Source organism: Carcharhinus amblyrhynchos, chromosome 2 (assembly GCF_965287045.1).
Source record: "Carcharhinus amblyrhynchos chromosome 2, sCarAmb.v2.hapA, whole genome shotgun sequence".
Lineage (NCBI taxonomy): Eukaryota > Metazoa > Chordata > Chondrichthyes > Carcharhiniformes > Carcharhinidae > Carcharhinus > Carcharhinus amblyrhynchos.
In genome coordinates, this window is record NC_137325.1 from 147,375,841 (window position 1) to 147,390,451 (window position 14,611).

Genomic DNA, 14,611 nt, shown 5'->3' on the forward strand with positions numbered 1-14,611 from the left:
CGTCGCCTTTGCCCTGCCTGACCCGTCGCCTTTGCCCTGCCTGACCCGTCGCCTTTGCCCTGCCTGACCCGTCGCCTTTGCCCTGCCTGACCCGTCGCCTTTGCCCTGCCTGACCCGTCGCCTTTGCCCTGCCTGACCCGTCGCCTTTGCCCTGCCTGACCCGTCGCCTTTGCCCTGCCTGACCCGTCGCCTTTGCCCTGCCTGACCCGTCGCCTTTGCCCTGCCTGACCCGTCGCCTTTGCCCTGCCTGACCCGTCGCCTTTGCCCTGCCTGACCCGTCGCCTTTGCCCTGCCTGACCCGTCGCCTTTGCCCTGCCTGACCCGTCGCCTTTGCCCTGCCTGACCCGTCGCCTTTGCCCTGCCTGACCCGTCGCCTTTGCCCTGCCTGACCCGTCGCCTTTGCCCTGCCTGACCCGTCGCTGGTTTGGGATATCTGGGTGCTCAGTGACTCTCCCGCTGGCAGCAAGTCTGTGTTCCAGCATTTACATAGGTTCAAGGTGGGAGTCCTGAAGAACCTACAACGCTTCTTCTGTGAGCTGAAGCAGCAACTGCAGCAGATCGAGGGCGACACCCAACCTGTGGATTATATCCTGCGTCAGCAGCTCCCAGCTGTGGATGCCAAGGTAAGTGGAGACTGAGTGACTGTGTTCAAACCAAACCCCCCCCTTTAAACCCCCCCCCACCGTCACCCCAATTTCCCCCATCTATCTGTCACCCACAACCTCTCACCCACCTACCCATCCAGCAGCTCCCCCCCATCCATCCCTCTATCCCATCACCCCATCACCATCGTTATTCCCTGCATTCTCCTCACCGGCACCCTGTGCGTATCAGAGCAATTTTTCCACCCAGGGGGACCAGGGAACTGATAGAGACAGAGTACAATAAAAACAGACTGTGCAAAAAGGAAAAGATTAGCTAATGTGGGCCCATTGCAGTCCAAGGCAGGAGAATTTATAATGAGGAATAAAGAAATGGCAGAGAGAGTGAACAAGCTCTCTGTGGAGAGAAAGGGGCAAAATAGCTCCCAGAAATAGAGATCCAGGAGATACATGAGGAACCGATAAGAGTTAGTGTTCGCAAAACAAAAGTCGTGATGGAGAAATTAATGGGACAAAAAGCTGCTAATTTCCCCGAACCTGATGACCTGCCACCCAGTGTGTGGAAGAAGGTGGCTGTAGAGGTACTGGATGTATTGGCAATCATCTCCCAAATCCTGTACATTCTGGACAGGTTCCTGAAGGTGGAAAATGTAACTGCACTGTTTAAAAAAGGAGTGAGTGAGAGAGAAAACGGGGAACTACAGACCGGTTAGCCTGATACCAGCAGTCGGGGAAAACACGAGAATTTAGTGTCCAGTTATCACATCCTTTACAATAAATTGTATAATCATCAGATTTGGCAGAGTCAGCATGGATCGAGGAAAGGCAAATCACGTTTGACAAACCTTTTGGAATTTTTTTGAGGAAGTTGACAGATAGAGGAGAATGAGTGGATGTGGTATATTTGGATTTCCAGAAGGAATGCTGAGCACCCGCAGGAAACCCACACAGACACGGGGAGAATGTGCAAACTCCACACAGACAGCCATCCAAGCTGGGAATTGAACCCAGGTCCCTGGCGCTGTGAGGCAGCAGTGCTAACCACCGTGCCACCCAATATCTATCTATGTATGTGTATAGGTGATGCAAGAGGGGAGGTTTTTAATTTCCGCAGACAGTGGGACCAGTTCTGCGGGATTTGGGACCTGCACAACCTGAATGGGTTGTATCTCCACGGGCCAGGGCCTAATATTCTAACCAGTTGGTTTGCTGCTGCTTTTGGAGAGGGTTTCAACGAACTTGTCAGTGGGATGTGGGAACCAGGAGGTCATACAAGAGAGAGCAACCGTGGTGCACAAAAAGAATTGAGAGGGACAACACGAGATTAGGAAGTAGTAACGTATTGGGTGGGGTCAGAGTTAGGGGGACTGTAAAGAACATACGAAATAGAAGCAGACTCGAGCCCGCTCTGCCATTCAATAAGGTCATGCCTCACCTGTTTGTATTTCGAATTCTGGATGCCCTTCCACCCCCAGTGACCTTTCATCCACTTACCTATCAGGAATCTATCTACATCTGCCTTAAAAGTATTTAGTGACCCCCCCTCCTCCATTGCCTTCTGAGGCTGAGAGTTCCAAAGTCGCACAACCCTCTGAGAAAGAATAATTCTCCTCATCTCTGCCCTAAAAGGATGATCCCCAATTTTAAAACATTGCCCCCTAGTTCTGGACTCACCCACAAGAGGGAACGTACTTTCCACAGGGGGACGAGTCGCAGGACTAGTAACCCAGGGATCGGGTTCCAGTCCCAACATGGCAGATGGCAACTTGAAAAAAATCTCTCTCTAACTATCTTTCTGTCTCCCTATTGCACCCTCCACATCCCAACTCACTCTCTCTCATGCTGTCTGTTGCCCCCCCCGCCCCCCCATCCCAACTCTCTCTCTCCCTCTAACACGATCTCTTTGTCTCTGTCATAGCTGCAGAATTTTATCCTGATGCTAATGATTGACATCACTTCACGTCAGCGAGTTATCTCCAGAATATTGACGCCCAGTGTTAAAAGGGAAATGACTGCTGCCTATGAGGGTAAGCAAACTACAGACCTCTTTATCACCAGCCCCGAAACCAACATGGTTTAAAAAAAAGGTAAATGTTCACCTCTGGGGTCTGCAGTCACGTGGAACCCCAATCTTGTAATCTGTAAGAAGTCTCACCACACCAGGTTAAAGTCCAACAGGTTTATTTGGAATCACGAGCTTTCAGAGTGCTGCTCCTTCCTCAGGTGGTGTGGAGAGATAGCTGATACAAACATGGCATATATAAACAATCTATCTGTCTGTAATAAAAAACACAAAACTCCCCCTAAATGTGGCAAAAACTTTACTGAACAGTTGTCTTCCTAAACCAAAAGAGAGAAATGCTGGAAGATCTCAGCAGTTTTGGCAGCATCTGTAAGGAGAGAAAAGAGCTGATGTTTCGAGTCAGGATGACTCTGCCAAAACTAAAAAGGCACAGGAAGACCCTCCGACACCTCAACACTCCCTCAGCACTGACCCTCTGACAGTGCGGCGCTCCCTCAGCACTGACCCTCTGACAGTGCGGCGCTCCCTCAGCACTGACCCTCTGACAGTGCGGCGCTCCCTCAGCACTGACCCTCTGACAGTGCGGCGCTCCCTCAGCACTGACCCTCTGACAGTGCGGCGCTCCCTCAGCACTGACCCTCTGACACCGCAACGCTCCCTCAGCACTGACCCTCTGACAGTGCGGCACTCCCTCAGCACTGACCCTCTGACAGTGCGGCACTCCCTCAGCACTGACCCTCTGACAGTGCGGCACTCCCTCAGCACTGACCCTCTGACAGTGCGGCACTCCCTCAGCACTGACCTTCTGACAGTGCGGCGCTCCCTCAGCACTGACCCTCTGACAGTGCGGCGCTCCCTCAGCACTGACCCTCTGACAGTGCGGCGCTCCCTCAGCACTGACCCTCTGACAGTGCGGCGCTCCCTCAGCACTGACCCTCTGACAGTGCGGCGCTCCCTCAGCACTGACCCTCTGACAGTGCGGCGCTCCCTCAGCACTGACCCTCTGACAGTGCGGCGCTCCCTCAGCACTGACCCTCTGACAGTGCGGCGCTCCCTCAGCACTGACCCTCTGACAGTGCGGCACTCCCTCAGCACTGACCCTCTGACAGTGCGGCACTCCCTCAGCACTGACCCTCTGACAGTGCGGCACTCCCTCAGCACTGACCCTCTGACAGTGCGGCACTCCCTCAGCACTGACCCTCTGACAGTGCGGCACTCCCTCAGCACTGACCCTCTGACAGTGCGGCACTCCCTCAGCACTGACCCTCTGACAGTGCGGCACTCCCTCAGCACTGACCTTCTGACAGTGCGGCACTCCCTCAGCACTGACCTTCTGACAGTGCGGCACTCCCTCAGCACTGACCTTCTGACAGTGCGGCACTCCCTCAGCACTGACCTTCTGACAGTGCGGCACTCCCTCAACACTGACCCTCTGACAGTGCGGCACTCCCTCAGCACTGACCCTCTGACAGTGCGGCACTCCCTCAGCACTGACCCTCTGACAGTGCGGCACTCCCTCAGCACTGACCCTCTGACAGTGCGGCACTCCCTCAGCACTGACCTTCTGACAGTGCGGCACTCCCTCAGCACTGACCCTCTGACAGTGCGGCACTCCCTCAGCACTGACCCTCTGACAGTGCGGCACTCCCTCAGCACTGACCCTCTGACAGTGCGGCACTCCCTCAGCACTGACCCTCTGACAGTGCAGCACTCCCTCAGCACTGACCTTCTGACAGTGCGGCACTCCCTCAGCACTGACCTTCTGACAGTGCGGCACTCCCGGGTGGATATTAAACATCCCCTGTCTACCGTGTTGACAGAGTCGGGGAGGTCCCCCTGCTGTTCTGGCCAATATTTATTTATTTTGTTAATTTGTTTATTCATTCGTGTTCCGGCTGGCCAGCATTTATTACCCTTGAGAAAGTGTTGGGGAGCTGCCTTCTTGAGCCGCTGCAGTCCCTGAGGTGTAGGTACACCCACAGTGCTGTTAGGGAGGGAGTCCCAGGATTGTGACCCAGTGACAGTGAAGAAAACGGCCGATATATTTCCAAATCAGGACAGTGAGTGACTCGGAGGGGAATCTCCAGGTGGGGGGTGTTCCCAGGTATCTGCTGCTCCTGTCCTTCTAGATGGAAGTGGTGGTGGGTTTGGAAGGTGCTGCCTAAGGAGCCTTGGTGAGTTGCTGCAGTGCATCTTGTAGATGGTACACACGGCTGTCACTGTTGGTGGTGGAGGGAGTGGATGTTTGTGGATGGGGTGCCAATCAAGTGGGGCTGCTTTATCCTGGATGGTGTCGAGCTTCTCGAGTGTTGTTGGAGCTGCACCCATCCAGGTAAGTGCGGACTATTCCATCACACTGCTGGCTTGTACCTTGTAGATTTGGGAGCTTTAGGAGGTGAGTTAGACTTTGGGAGTTTTAGGAGGTGAGTTAGTCACTGCAGGATTCCTGCTCTTGCAGCCACAGTATTTATCAAGAACATTAGAATTCCTGCAGTGCAGAAGGAGGCCATTTGGCCCATTGAGTCTCCATGGATTTAGCATCCTTCTCAAGCCCTATCACTGTAAACCCATATGTTCATCCTGCCAATCCACATAACCTACACATCTTTGGACTGTGGGAGGAAACCGGAGCACCCGGAGGAAACCCATGCAGACACGGAGAGAACGTGCAAATCCCACTCAGTCAGCCAAGGCCGGAATTGAAAACGGGTCCCTGGTGCTGTGAGGCAGTAGTGGTCAACAGTAACCCCAAGGATGTTGACAGTGGGGGATTCAGTGACGGTGACACCATTGAATGTCAAGAGGCGGTGGTTAGAGTGTCTCTTATTGGTGATGGTGCAGGCGACAGTGCAGAGGGACCTGGGGGTCCTTGTGCATGAGTCGCAAAAACCCAGCCTGCAGGTGCAGCAGGTGGTCAGGAAGGCAAATGGGATGCTGGCCTTCATAGCGAGGGGGATTGAATATAAAAGTAGGGAGGTCTTGCTGCAGCTGTATAGGGCATTGGTGAGGCCGCAGCTGGAGTACTGTGTGCAGTTTTGGTCGCCACACTTACGCAAGGATATTTTGGCCCTGGAGGGAGTGCAGAGGAGGTTTACTAGGCTGATACCGGAGTTGAGGGGGTTGAGCTATGAGGAGAGGCTGAATAAACTAGGCTTGTACTCGTTAGAGTTTAGAAGAATGAGGGGAGATCTCATTGAGACGTATAAGATGATGAATGGGATGGATAGGATAGAGGTGGAGAGACTCTTCCCGCTCAGAAAGGACAGTAGAACTAGGGGGCACAGCCTCAAGATAAAGGGGAGGCGGTTTAGAACGGAGTTGAGGAGGAACTTCTTCACTCAAAGGGTGGTGAATCTCTGGAATTCTCTGCCCGTTGAAGTGGTGGAGGCTGCCTCGCTAAATATTTTTAAGAAGCGGGTTGATGGGTTTTTGATAAGAGAGGGGATTAAGGGTTATGGGGAGAGGGCGGGAATGTGGAACTGAGCCACGACAGATCAGCCATGATCTTATTGAATGGCGGGGCAGGCTTGAGGGGCTAGATGGCCTACTCCTGCTCCTATTTCTTATGTTCTTATGGTCATTGCCTGGCATCTGTGTGGTGTGAATGTTACTGATACTTGTCAGCCCAAGCCTGGATATTGTCCAGATCTTGCTGCATTTCCACATGGAGTGCTTCAGTATCTGAGGAGTGGCGAACGATGCTGAACATTGTGCAGTCATCCATGACCATCCCCGTTCCTGACCTTACGATGGAGGGAAAGTCACTGAAGAAGCAGCTGAAGATGTTTGGGCCGAGAACACTAACCCTGAGGGACTCCTGCAGAGATGATCTGGAGCTGAGATGATTGACCTCCATCCACCACAGCCATCTTCCTCTGTACCAGGTCTGACTCCAGTCAGCGGAGAGATTGCCTCCATGTTGACTGGTTGTTTTTTTTAGCGCTCACACTTGATTAATTATGACCTTGATGTCAAGGACTGCTGTTCTTGAGTTCAGGTCTTGGGTGAAGACCGATATCAGTGAAACCGATTACCTGGACATTATTACATTGCTGTTGGTGGGATCCTGCTGTGCCATGATTAAGCTGCTGCATTTCTAACATTCCAACATTGACTGCACGTTATTGGTGGAAAGGAGTTTTGGGATGTACCCGTGCTTGTAAATGGTGCTGTAGAGATACAAGTCTGCGACTCCTGTCATCGTTTTGTTCTGAAAGGTGGGTATTGGAGGAGTGAGGGGAGGTTGGTGAGGGGAGAGGACGGTTTAGTCTGTCAGGGTAGGGGGTGAGGAGAGATTTTCACCTTTGTACACCTTCTCTCTGCAGCTTGTCAGTCTCAGACTGGATCGGGTTCCTTTACTCGGATGAAATCTCACATGGAGCAGTACGTTCACTTAAACAAGGACCACATCTTCTGCACTGCGGCCAAAAAACTCATGGATCAACTCCACTTGTTACAGGTAAGCGGCTGGGGGAAAGGTCCCTGCTGGACTGGGGAATGGCTCCTCGCCACTGAGGTGGTGGGGGAGGGGCTGTCAACTGCAGGGGGGCGGGGGGTGAACTTAGGAGCAGACGGAGGCCATTCAGCCCTCGGAGCCTGCTCCACCATTCAGGCTGATCTGCTCGTTGTCTCAGCTCCGCTTCCCTGTCTGCTTCCCGTAACCCTTGTCCCTCTTATCTATCAAGTATCTGTCCTACAGTCTGGACAATATTCGCTGACCCAGCTCCCACTGCTCTGTGGGGTAGTGAATGGCGCAGAGTAACCACTCTGGGAGAAATCATCTCCATTCTAAAAGGGAGGGCTCTTATTTTGAAAGTTTGGTTCTAGTCTCCTCCATGAGAGAAAACATCCTCTCCCTGTCCAGTCCTCCCAGGATCTTGTACGTTTCAATACCATCACCTCTCATCCCACTAAACTCCAAACGTCCACCTTTCTTCCTAGGATAACCCTTTCATTCCTGAATGAGGCTGGTGAACCTTCCCTGAACTCCTCCAAACACCACAATATCCTTTTATAATACTGTCCCCGGTATTCCAGATCTGATCTCTCCAAGGTCCTGTCACAGCTGCAGTAAAACTTCCCACTTTTATGTTCCATTCGCATTGTAATAAACACCAACATTCCATTCGCCTTCCTAATCGTGGGATTACAGGGATGGGGTCTGGGTGGGATTGTGGTTGGTGCTGTCTCGATGGAATTTAATGTTGGCAAATGTGAGGTTGTCCACTTTGGTAGGAATAATGGTAGGAAGGATTATTACTTACGTGGCGAAAAACTGCAGCAGGCGACGGTGCAGAGGGACCTCGGGGTCCTTGTGCATGAGTCGCAAAATCCCAGCCTACAGGTGCAGCAGGTGGTCAGGAAGGCAAATGGGATGCTGGCCTTCATAGCGAGGGGGATTGAATATAAAAGTAGGGAGGTCTTGCTGCGGCTGTATAGGGCATTGGTGAGGCCGCAGCTGGAGTACTGTGTGCAGTTTTGGTCGCCGCACTTACGCAAGGATATTTTGGCCTTGGAGGGAGTGCAGAGGAGGTTTACTAGGCTCATTCCAGAGTTGAGGGGGTTGAGCTATGAGGAGAGGCTGAATAAACTAGGCTTGTACTCGTTAGAGTTTAGAAGAATGAGGGGAGATCTCATTGAGACGTATAAGATGATGAATGGGATGGATAGGATAGAGGTGGAGAGGCTCTTCCCGCTCAGAAAGGACAGCAGGACTAGGGGGCACAGCCTCAAGATAAAGGGGGGGCGGTTTAGAACAGAGTTGAGGAGGAACTTCTTCACTCAAAGGGTGGTGAATCTCTGGAATTCTCTGCCCGTTGAAGTGGTGGAGGCTACCTCGCTAAATATTTTTAAGACGCGGGTTGATGGGTTTTTGATGAGAGAGGAGATTAAGGGTTATGGGGAGAGGGCGGGAAAGTGGAACTGAGCCACGACAGATCAGCCATGATCTTATTGAATGGCGGGGCAGGCTAGATGGCCTACTCCTGCTCCTATTTCTTATGGGCTGAATGGCTTCCTTCTGTCCTGTTGGGATTCTATGATTCTACCACTCGCTGCTCCTGCAGACTAACTTTTCTTGATTAATGTACCAGGACAGCCAGATCCCTCTGTAGCCCTGAGTTCTGCAGTCTCTCTCCATTTAAATAATTTGCTGCTTTCCTCGTTCTGGACAAGTTCACATTTACTCACATTATTCTCCGTCGGCCAGATTTCTGCCCACTCACTTAATCTGTCTCTATCCCTTTCCAGCCTCCCTACCTCCTCTTGACAATTTACCTTCCAGCCTACCTTGGTGGTTATCGGCAAACTTAGCTACAAACATTCACTCCCTCCATCCACATCATTGGTGTAGATTGTAAATAGTTGCTGCCCCAACATTGATCCATGTGGCAGACCATGTGTTACAACTTCCAACCTGATGAAGACCCATTTATTCCTACTCTGATTCCAATTACCTAACCAATCCTCTATCAGTGTCAACATGTTATCCCAAACATCATGTAATCTTGTATTGTAGTGGTACCTTATCAAGCGCCTTCTGGAAATCCGAGTACACCACTTTTACACATTCCCCTTTATTCATCTGGCTTGTTAATTCCTCGAGAAACTCAATAGCTAAACGTGATTCCCCTTTCACAAATCCATGTTGACTCTATCTGAGTCCATTATGACATTCTAATGGAAAACCTCAGGCTAAAGGGATGCTCCTTTAAAACAGAGATGAGGAGGAATTTCTTCAGTTTGTCCAACGAGGGGCATACACGCGATGGGTCGTACTTGGACTGCTCTTGATTGTTCGAGATTGATCTAGTGCTTCATGTCGTTAGTGTGTGCTTAAACTGGACCAGATGCTGGGCAAGACAACAGCTCAGTGACTCACTGATTGCTGTGCAGACACATGGATTTGGGCCGGTGTCTGTGGGAGTTTGCACATTCTCTCTGTGCTTGCGTGGGTTTTCTCCGGGTGCTCCGGTTTCCTCCCACACCCTAAAGATGTGCTGTTAGGCTGATTGGCAGTAATAAATTGTCCCTAAATTAGTTTCCCTCAATGTGGATGGTCATAAAAACAATAGATAAGGGTCATGGGTGGAGAGGGGGACTGGTAGTGTTAAAATGGCGGCGTGGGCTTGTTGGGCCGCAGGGCCCGTTTCCCGGGCTGTTTTTGTTCTTTGAGAATGGTGAACCTGTGGAACTCTTTGCAGTGGAAGGCTGTGGAGGGTGGGTCACTGAGTAAGTTTAAGACAGAGATATTTAGGTTCTTGATTAATAAGGGGATCAGGGATTATGGGGAGAAGGCAGGAGAATGGAGATGAGATAGATATCAGCCGTGATTGGTGGAGCAGACTCGATGGGCTGAGTGGCCTAATTCTGCTCCTATTTGTTATGGTCTAAGTATCTATTACTGGAACCTCCTCACTAATGGATTCTAACAGTTTCCCTCTGACAGATGTTAAGCTAACTGGCCTGTAGTTTGCTACTTTCTGTCTTTCTCGAATAAAGTGCTGTATTAGCTATTTTCCAATTCACTGGAATCCTTCCAGAATCTAAGGAATTTTGGAAAATTCTAACTAATTCATCTACTATCTCTGCAGCCATTTCTTTTCAGACCCTAAGATCATAGATTCCCTACAGTGCAGGAGAAGCGTTTGTTTTTATTTGATTTGATTGTCACATGTATTAATATATAGTGAAAAATATTGTTTCTTGCGCACGATACAGACAAAGCACACTGTTCATAGAGGAAGAAAGGAGAGAGTGCAGAATGTAGTGTTACTGTCATAGCGAGGGTGTAGAGAAAGATCAACTTAATGCGAGGTAGGTCCGCAGCAGGCTGTTTTCCGAGGCAGTGAGAAGTGTAGACAGAGTCAATGGATGGGAAGCTGGTTTGTGTGATGGATTAGGCTAATTCACGACCTTTTGTAGTTCTTTGTGGTCTTGGGCAGAGCAGGAGCCCAGACCAAGCTGTGATACAACCAGAAAGAATGCTTTCTGTGGTGCATCTGTAAAAGTTGGTGAGAGTTGACCCATCAAGTCCGCACCGACTCTGACAGAGCATCTTACCCAGGCCCTATACTCCGTGTATTTACCCCCCTAATCCCCCCGACTGACACATCTTGGAACGCTTAAAGGCAATTTAGCACGGCCAGACCACCTAACCTGCACGTCTTTGGATGGTGGGGGCGGGGTACAGGAGCATCTGAAGTGAAGCCACGCAGACACGGGGAGAACATGCAAACTCCACACACGCCCAAGCCAGGAATCAAATCCGGGTTCCTGGTGCCGTGAGGCAGCAGTGCTACCACTGTGCCACCGTGCTACCCCCATGAAGAGGAAGACCATGTGGTCCTGGTGACTTGTTAGTCTTTACAGAGAGCCATAGAGTCATACAGCACAGAAAAGGCCCTTCGGCCCATCGAGTCTGCTCCAACAATAACAGCAGCGGAATTGTACTTCAGCACAATCGGTAACCTCACGATCGGACATATCCCTCATTCAACCGTTATCATCAAGCCAAGGGATCAACTCTGGTTCAATGGAGAGTGCAGTAGGCCATGCCAGGAGCAGCACCAGGCATACCTAAAAATGAGGTATCAACCTGGTGAAGCCACCAGACAGGACTACTTCCCAAATGGCTAAAACAGCAAGTGACTGAGCTAAGCGGTCTCACAACCAACAGATCAGATCTAAGCTCTTCAGTGCTTCCATATCCACTCGTGAATGATGGTGACCAATTAAACAACTCACTGGAGGAGGAGGCTTCACAAATATCCCTATTCTGAATGATGGAGGAGCCCGGCACATCAGTGCAAAAGATAAGACTGAAGCATTCGCAACCATCTTCAGCCAGGAGTGCTGAGTGAATGATCCATTTCGGCCTCCTTCTGTGGTCCCCAGCATCAGAGATGCCAGTCTCCTGCCCAGCCAATTTGATTCACTCCACATAATATCAAGAAATGGTTGGAGGTACTGGATACTGCAAGGGCAATGGGCTCTGATAACATTCCAGCAGATTACTGAAGACTTGTGTTCCAGAACTTGCCGCTCCCATAGCCAAGCTCTTCCAGTAAAGTTAAAACACTGGCATCTATCCAACAATGTGGAAAATTGCCCAGGTATGTCCTGTACACAAAAAGCAGGACAAATCCAACCCAGTCAATTACCACCCAATCAATCTACTCGATCATCAGTAAAGCGATGGAAGGGGTCATCGACAGTGCTATCAAGCAGCCTCTACTCAGCAATAACCTGCTCAGTGACACCCAGTTTGGGTTTCTCCAGGGTCACTCAGCTCCTGACCTCATTCCAGCCTTGGTTCAAACAGGGACAAAAGAGCTGAATCCAGAGCTGAGGTGAGAGTGACATTTGACATCGAGGCTGCATTTGATCGAGTGTGGAATCAAGGAGCCCCAGCAACTGGAATCAGTGGATATCAGGGGGCAAACTCTCTGCAGGTTGGAGTCATACCTGGTACATAGGAAGATGGTTGTGGAGGGTCAGTCATCTCAGCTCCAGGACATCTCTGCAGGAGTCGCTCAGGGTTAGTGTCCTGGGCCCAACAATCTTCAGCTGCTTCATCAATGACCTTCTCTCCGTTGTAAGGTCGGAAGTGGGGGTGCTCGCTGATGATTGCACAATGTTCAGCACCATTCACAACTCCTCAGATACTGAAACAGTCCATGTTCAAATGCAACAGGATCTGGACATTATCCAGGCTTGGGCTGACAATTGGGAAGGAACATTTGCACTACACAAATGCCAGGCAATGACCATCACCAATAAGAGACACTCTAACCACCACCCCATGACATTCAATGGTGTTACCATCACTGAATCCCCCACTGTCAACATCCTTGGGGTTACCTTGACCAGAAACTCAACTGGACCCACCTCATAAATAAATAATTATTATTATAAATAATTATTGTCACGTGTATTAACATTCAGTGAAAAGTATTGTTTCTTGCATGTTATACAGACAAAGCGTACTGTTCATAGAGAAGGAAGGAAGAGCAGAATGTAGTGTTACAATCATAGTTACAGTTTAGAGAAAAATCAACGTATCATTAGGTAAGTCCATTCAAAAGTCTGACAGCAGCAGGGAAGAAGCTGTTCTTGAGTCGGTCGGTACGTGACCTCAGACTTTTGTATCTTTTTCCCGATGGAAGAAGGTGGAAGAATGTCCGGGGTGCGTGGGGTCCTTAATTATGCCGGCTGCTTTTCCCCAAGGCAGCAGGAAGTGTAGACAGAGTCAATGGATGGGAGGCTGGTTTGTGTGATGGATTGGGCTACATTCACCATTTTTTTGTAGTTTCTTGATGTCTTGGGCAAGGTCACCATCCTGTCTTGGAAATATATCGGCCGTTCCTTCACAGTCACTGGGTTAAAATCCTGGAACTCCCTCCCTAACGGCATTGATGCCCATATCCCAGGAATGAATAAAACTACTACTAAAGTCACGCTCATCCCATTTTCCAGCACGCGTCTATATCCTGGAATGCCCTTCATAGCGAGGGGGATTGAATATAAAAGTAGGGAGGTCTTGCTGCAGCTGTATAGGGCATTGGTGAGGCCGCAGCTGGAGTACTGTGTGCAGTTTTGGTCGCCGCACTTACGCAAGGATATTTTGGCCTTGGAGGGAGTGCAGAGGAGGTTTACTAGGCTGATACCGGAGTTGAGGGGGTTGAGCTATGAGGAGAGGCTGAATAAACTAGGCTTGTACTCGTTGGAGTTTAGAAGAATGAGGGGAGATCTCATTGAGACGTATAAGATGATGAATGGGATGGATAGGATAGAGGTGGAGAGACTCTTCCTGCTCAGAAAGGACAGTAGGACTAGGGGGCACAGCCTCAAGATAAAGGGGGGGCGGTTTAGAACGGAGTTGAGGAGGAACTTCTTCACTCAAAGGGTGGTGAATCTCTGGAATTCTCTGCCCGTTGAAGTGGTGGAGGCTGCCTCGCTAAATATTTTTAAGAAGCGGGTTGATGGGTTCTTGATAAGAGAGGGGATTAAGGGTTATGGGGAGAGGGCGGGAAAGTGGAACTGAGCCACGACAGATCAGCCATGATCTTATTGAATGGCGGGGCAGGCTCGAAGGGCCAGATGGCCTACTCCTGCTCCTATTTCTTATGTTCTTATGTTCTTTGATATTTCAAGCGGTCATCAAATGTAAATTTTTTTAAAGGTTGTTAGGTTCCCGGTCTCCACTACCTTCCCAGGCAGTGCGTTCCTGATTCCCAACACCCTCTGAATGAAAACATTTTTGAGTCTCCTGCCCCCTCACCCTAAAACCATGCCCTCTCCTGATCGACCCCTCCACTAAGGCTGCTCCCCCTGTCCATACTTGCTTTACGTTCTCACCCACTGCCCTCCTGTTGTTTCCTCCACTCCCTGATCATCCCCCTGTCTCCAGTCTGGGGTGGGGGGGCTCTTTAGCTCTGTGCTTTTGGTGACGTTCTGATTGTTAACTGTTCAGTTGATTTGAGGGCTGGCAGCAGCTCCTGTGAATGGAACTGGTGGTGGATGCTGCCCCTGTGTGGTGATGGGAGGCAGTACAGCATTGTGTTAAACTTCCCCTCTCTGTCCTGTTTGTTTCAAGGGTCAAATTCACTCTCACCTGAAGGAGGTTCTGACAGAAATCCGGAAAGATCTGTTGGTGCAGTTTGAGCCCATCTTCAAACCAGTCAAGATAATCGATGAAATGATCCCCAGTAAGTCTGGCTCTTTCTGGCTCATTGCTTCACAGCAAAATGCACATCAGGGTCTTTTAAAAGACCTCTGGATGAGTACGTGGGACTTAGTAAGATTGAGGGTTATAGGTAAGCCTAGTAAGTAGAGATCTTTGGCGCAATTTGTGGGCCGAAGGGCCTGTTTGTGCTGTAGTTTATCTATGTTCTAGAATCAGGCCTTTCAGCCCCACTACTACGTACTGGTGTTTATTCACCACAAAAATTCCCTCTCAGCCTCTTTTAATCCCCTTCATCAACAT

General features: G+C 50.2%; 1 protein-coding gene across 1 annotated transcript in view; it reads left to right on the forward strand.

The window, feature by feature from the left end:
* The first annotated feature begins 434 nt into the window (after positions 1–434).
* Positions 435–14,611, forward strand: part of LOC145359446 (uncharacterized) — a 31,652-nt gene continuing 17,475 nt past the window's right edge. Inside the window, exons 1-4 of the mRNA XM_080213998.1 lie at positions 435–623; positions 2,521–2,629; positions 6,951–7,084; positions 14,222–14,333. Of these exons, the coding sequence (XP_080070124.1) occupies positions 2,539–2,629; positions 6,951–7,084; positions 14,222–14,333 (337 nt within the window). The 5' untranslated portion in view covers positions 435–623; positions 2,521–2,538. The remainder of the gene's footprint in view (positions 624–2,520; positions 2,630–6,950; positions 7,085–14,221; positions 14,334–14,611) is intronic.